The sequence below is a fragment of the Cynoglossus semilaevis genome, chromosome 16 (genome assembly GCF_000523025.1).
Source record: "Cynoglossus semilaevis isolate Cse_v1.0 chromosome 16, Cse_v1.0, whole genome shotgun sequence".
Lineage (NCBI taxonomy): Eukaryota > Metazoa > Chordata > Actinopteri > Pleuronectiformes > Cynoglossidae > Cynoglossus > Cynoglossus semilaevis.
In genome coordinates, this window is record NC_024322.1 from 6,550,055 (window position 1) to 6,555,891 (window position 5,837).

Sequence of the window (5,837 nt, forward strand, 5' to 3'; positions counted from 1 at the left end):
AACTTTTGCACCCTTTCAGCTGTCAACAGCAGCAGAAATAATGGAATTTTTTGATAACTTGGTAAATGATTTGGTCTGACCTCTGCGGGCCCCTGTGTGGCCTCGTCCTCCTCTGGTCAGGAGAGCCTGATTGGCCCGTGATTTTGGGATCGGATTCGGCTGAGTCGTTTCATATATTTTGTAAGTCGACCTGTGTTCCCTGGAAGTTTTTAAAAACCCTATACCTTCTTTGAACCCTGTGCAGGGTCGCTCTGAGTTTACTGGCTCATGTTTTCATCCATTTTTCTGTGACATGTTACAGCTGAGGCTGACATGAAGGATGCTCTGGGCAGCTGTGCCCCGTGGGCTTCTGGGAAGAAAGGAAGAAAGACGGGAGTTGAGAAGATACTGTATATGACTGGGTTAAAAGTCAGATAAAAAAACACTTAACTTAAGAAACTGAAAGTAACTTTTTTTTTATTATCAACACTGGGAGATTTCGGTGTCTCTGTGGGTTTTTATCACGTTTGACTAAAGTGTGAACGTGTAAAACAAACGTCCAGCTGCTGATGACGGCGTGGACTGAGCAGAGCTGTTCGCCGTCGTCTATATATACCCTGTAGAACCGAATTTGTGTGATTAAATCACGGTCACAGATTCGATTCTAGGGGAGTATATGGTCGATGAAAAAACTTCGATATTTATTGGCTCTGATCCGGATCTTACAGGTTTCACTTTGACAGATAAGAGTAAATCTGACAGCGGGGCATAAAACATCAGCATGTAGTGAAACCCGATATGGGTTTTTAGAGAAATGTGAGACACGATGTTTCACTTGGAAATGATGGGAACAGAGACGGCTCAATATTTGTGTTTTAAACGCTGCTCCTGTTGTAAAAAGGCTGAGCTCCAAAGTCCAGCTGCAGCTTCTCTCTCTCTCTCTCTCTCTCTCTCTCTCCTGTGGCTCGTTTCTGATTCTACATTATTGATTCCCAGAAGCTGCAGCTTCTGACCAATAGGCTCCTGGGACACTTTCTTCTCCCCCCCCCCCCCCAAACGGGAGTGGGGTTGAGATTGGTGTAACTTTTGGATGACCCCCTCTTTGACAAAGACAGTGTCCATCAATTGTCCCCTTGTCATTATTGGCTGCTTTTATGCCAAGGGGCTTTTTGTATCTTTTGTTGTTGCCCTCTGTTGAACACTGCGCCTTTAAATCAGACTTCAGACCCTGAGATCACTTCATATCTGCTTCTCTTTAAACAGCTTATGTAATTTTATAGTTTTGGATTCAAAATGTTCTTTTTGTAGTGAAAACCGTACAAATAAAGGTTTTACATTCATTTTGAAGTGTGTTTTGCTTTTTTTTTTTTTTTTACTGCTCTTGCCAGTTGAAAAAGTGCACATTTAGAGTTAATTTGGTCCAATATTACATAATTTCCTCCGTGCTTTGATTTGGTCGCATCTTAACTCAGATAACACTGCCTTTTAGTTGTATGTTTACTCGTGTGTGGACCAGCGTTACCTCCATTGGCCGATCTGGTCACATGGTTCGCTAACTTTATTCAGTTGACACCAAGTAGGAGGGCTTTATGGAGGGAGGAAAAAAAGACAACTCGAGAAAAATTAGTATTTTCTACCTTCAGAAATTAATGGCCATGAGTTCGTATATGGTGAACTCTAAGTATGTGGACCCTAAATTTCCTCCCTGCGAGGAATATTCACAAAACAACTATATACCTGAGCAGGGCTCCGACTACTTCAGTCCCTCGCAGGACACAGACTTTCAGCATCCAGGGATCTACCCACGGCCAAACTACACGGAGCAGCCCTTCAGCTGCAACACTGTGCCGGAGCCCACGCCAGTGCCGCAGCCACGGGGTCATGTGCACGACAGATCCAGCCATGCGAGTCCCTTCGGCGAACAGACAGAGCAGGGGGCCACGCTCCAAGTGTCCGGGACCCGGACTTGTGGACAGCAGCAGCAGCAAAACACAAAGAGTCAAAATGGGATTCAGTCCAAGCAGCCTGCAGTAGTTTACCCCTGGATGAAGAAAGTCCACGTTACTACTGGTATGATTCTCTTTCTTCTGTTCTTCTTATAGAGCCTGTGGGAGCAGCAGTTTAGAAATCGTTCAGTGTAATATTTATGGGACTCTTTCAAAGGCCTCGCCAATTACACAAGTCATAAATTTTTATAGCTGAGGAAATAGGCCGCGAGGTGAGTGTCTGAAGCTTCTGGAAACACATTTTGACCGCCTGTAATGTTAACTTTAATCCGCTGAAAATTAGTTAAAATGCGACTTTAATTCCTGCTATAACTGCCCTGGGAATCAACTCAGAAGTTTTGTTCGTTAAAAAATAAATAAATAGAAGCGACATGTGACCACTTTTTTGGTTTGTTTACGTTTTACTTTTTTTTATTCCAATGCATGCATTTCTTTACCCACACAGTGAACCCGGATTACACGGGACCAGAGCCCAAACGGTCCAGAACTGCTTACACCCGACAGCAGGTCCTGGAGCTGGAGAAGGAGTTCCACTTTAACAGGTATCTGACCAGGCGGCGGCGGATCGAAATTGCCCACACTCTGTGTCTCTCCGAGAGGCAGATTAAAATCTGGTTTCAGAACAGACGCATGAAGTGGAAGAAGGATCACAAACTGCCCAACACCAAGGGCAGATCTGCACCAGCCTCCAGCCATCTGCAGAGCCTGCAGAAGGACAGCCAGCAGACTGACATCACAGCGTTATAAAAAAACAAACAAAACAAAAAACAACTCTGCAAATCCAAACTGTACATAAGAAGGTTGCCTGACTTTTGCATGGACTTTTTTTCAGCCTTTTATTTTTTAAAGATTCTAATTTAACAAAGAAAACAAACCGACCGAAGCAGTGTTGAATCGTTGAGTCGAGAGAAAAAAAAAACAGCCAGTCTTTTGTTACTGAGACGCTTTTTTTATTATTTTCTCCCGGAAACTCATTTTTATTTTTATTTTTATTTTATTTTCCATTTATTTGGACTTTCTACCATTGAGGACATTTTTTTCATCCGACTCGGCTGTTTTTCTGGATTTAAACAAACCAACAACATGGATTCACTGTGGTTTCAGGACTGAAACATCTGTATCTAAAGCAGGGAAGCCCTTTGTTCATTATCACACACACACACACACACACACACTCACGCACAAACACACAGACACAGACAGACACTCTCTCTTTCCCGCACCTTGAATTATTTCAGTTTATTCCTTCTACTGAAACGCACAACAAACACAGAAAAAATACGTCATATTTATATATATGAAAATCTATATATACTTGAAGCATTATTTGCATTAAAGGCACGCCAAAACACGACCATATACTTCGTAAAAAAATACTGCAAAAAAAAATTCCCGCTGAATATTTTCAGTTCCACGTGTCTTTTTGTGACGTGTATGTTATTTTTTAACTTATTTTGTACAATAAAACCTTTAATTTTTCCTTTTTTCCCCTCTTTCTCACCTTAAATATGATTCCCCCAAAAGCAAGACATTCCTGTGTGCATACTATTCTGAGTGCCCTTATAAATCTCCCCTGACACCTTTGTAAACAATTGACATTTTCAGAGGCTTTTTTCTTTTTTGGAGAGATTTTGTTCCTGCATGTTTCCAACGTTCTCATCGAAAACGATCCCAATCCGCAATATTTAGGATATTTCTATGTTTTATTTCCTTCTTTTCCACCTCTTTATTTATTGATCTTGTAAATTTCTTTCGTTCACAACTGAATTAATCGTTTTAAATATAAATATATATATAAATATGTTCCAACTCGTGTGCATTAATAGCATGGCTTTATGCAAACGTTTAGTCTTAGTTAATGTTAATGGTTGTTATAGTTTTCCATTAAAACACGCGGTGGGGGGTTTTGGTGCCTTCACGTCAGGTCCACAAAGACGAGAGATATTTTTTTTGTTCTTGTTTTACACCGTTATTGTCTTCGGACTCAACACAAGGCAGAGAAAGAAGCCCAGAAGCTTCTCTGGAGGCTCTTCTTTCTTCTCAAGTCTCCACCATGAGAGGCTTGAAAAGGTATTTGAAACGAAGGTCGACAAAGCAGCAGAGGCAGGTTCATTCAGGGGACACGTTTCAGCCGCGAGGACTGACCCCTGCACCCCTGACCCGCCGGACAGGCAGCATTTTCTCTCCCAGGCGTTTAGGGTTTTTTTTCTTCCAAGTTCTTAAAAAATCTCCAAGAATGCGAATGAAGTAGGAGCGAATTAATCGATTCCTAATGTTATTGAAAAAAAAAAAAAAAAAACAACAAAAAAACCCCCGAAAACTATATTTACCGATATCGAACGCAGCCCCCAAAACTTCAGGTTGGTGCATTTTTGTTTTATTGTTATTTTTTTTATTGTGATTATTTTGCCTCCTCTTGTCAATATCACAGTCTTGGTTTTATTTTTGTACATGCTTTCTACCTTGTATTGTGCATTGGAGATGTGAGAAGTATATTGGACAGAAATAAAGATTTCTACTGATTATGCATTTGAATCTTTGCAGAAAAACACAGTTGTCTGAGATTTATTTTAAGAATTCCACTCGAGAAAAATTAATTTAATGGGAGGTGAGTTTTTTCTAAAAAAAAAAAAAAGAAAATCCAAATAAAAAAAAATTGAAAAAGACATTTATTTCAAGGTATTTTCACTGAGAACGTTTGGAGTTTTTTTGTTTTGTTTTTACAAAAGGTGTGGAAACTCCACGGCTGAGGAGCCATTTGGAGTTGAAAAATACCAGAATGCACCAAATGTGCGCTCCACGGGAAAATCCGGCCTCGCTCGACGCCAGGTCTGGATGTTACAGTCACTAATGTGTTAAATTCTAGGAAATGTTGAACTATTAGACTAGATTTATTCCGATAAAAGTTTTGTTTTTATTTAGTTTTTATCTTAGTTTGTGCTCGCCATATCTTATCGTGACCAATGCGCGCTGTGCGTAAAAATACCGTGGAACTTTCAGAGGTGGATTTTTTTTTCCACTTTAGGTTTGAACAAATCTGCGACAGAATTCTTCAAGTGGAATTTGAAATAACTTTCTGAATTTTTAAAACTCGTGTCCAGAAGTTCACTGACCCTGAAACTGACCAACAACAACTTTGGTCTTTCACACGTGTGAATCTCATCTCTAAACCCGATTCTGCTCCACACTGTTTGTGTGTGTGTGTGTGTGTGTGTGAGAGAGAGACACACACACACAAACAAACACGCACACTCTAGACTTCTGATATTTCATCGTCTTTATTGGAGCCGATCTGTTTCCACTGCGGCCTCAGCCCTCCTCAGTCAGGGATCAGTTCTGATCCAAACTACAGTGACCGTGAACAGACATTTGGAGAGACCTCCAGGTGGTGTTTTGATCTGCACTGACCACCGTGTGATCCCCACTGACCATATGTTGACGTGCACATGTCTGTTCAACTCAAGCCCCTGTCATACATGGATATATGTGTGTGTGTGTGTGTGTGTGTGGACTCAGAGGGAAGCTGAGACAAAGTGATGCTCCCAATTCAGCATCCTGCCATCACTGATCTACACATAGATGCTGAGGAGGGGGGAGAAGGGGGGGGGGGGGGGGGGGGGGGGGGGGGGGTGCTGACAATTGAACAACTAACCTGGCTAATATTACAGACTAGTACCTGTTCTGGACCGTGTGGGTTATTTGTCATTTGGAAATGATGTCCCATCTCTAAAACCTGTTCATTATGATGTGTTGATATCTGCACTGATGCTGAATAAACGTATCATCCTCTCAGCTGATCTCAGGTCAGAGCAGCCTGCACTCTCCGCCATACGCCGTGCAGATCCACACACT

The 5,837-nt window shown here is 41.5% G+C and overlaps 1 protein-coding gene across 1 annotated transcript; it reads left to right on the forward strand.

Annotated features, from left to right (window-relative positions):
- The first annotated feature begins 1,054 nt into the window (after window positions 1-1,054).
- hoxd4a (homeobox D4a) lies at window positions 1,055-4,525 on the forward strand. Its single transcript, XM_008328316.3, has 2 exons — window positions 1,055-2,049; window positions 2,431-4,525. The coding sequence occupies exons 1-2, from the start codon at window positions 1,569-1,571 to the stop codon at window positions 2,730-2,732; spliced, it is 783 nt and encodes a 260-aa protein (XP_008326538.1). The 5' UTR covers window positions 1,055-1,568; the 3' UTR covers window positions 2,733-4,525.
- The last annotated feature ends 1,312 nt before the right edge of the window (window positions 4,526-5,837 follow it).

Bases quoted from the DNA above. Each gene is read 5' to 3' on its own strand.
- hoxd4a (XM_008328316.3), top strand. From the start codon at position 1,569: ATGGAGGGAGGAAAAAAAGACAACTCGAGAAAAATTAGTATTTTCTAC. The intron at 2,050-2,430 runs GTATGATTCTCT...TTACCCACACAG, and splicing joins GAAAGTCCACGTTACTACTG to TGAACCCGGATTACACGGGA.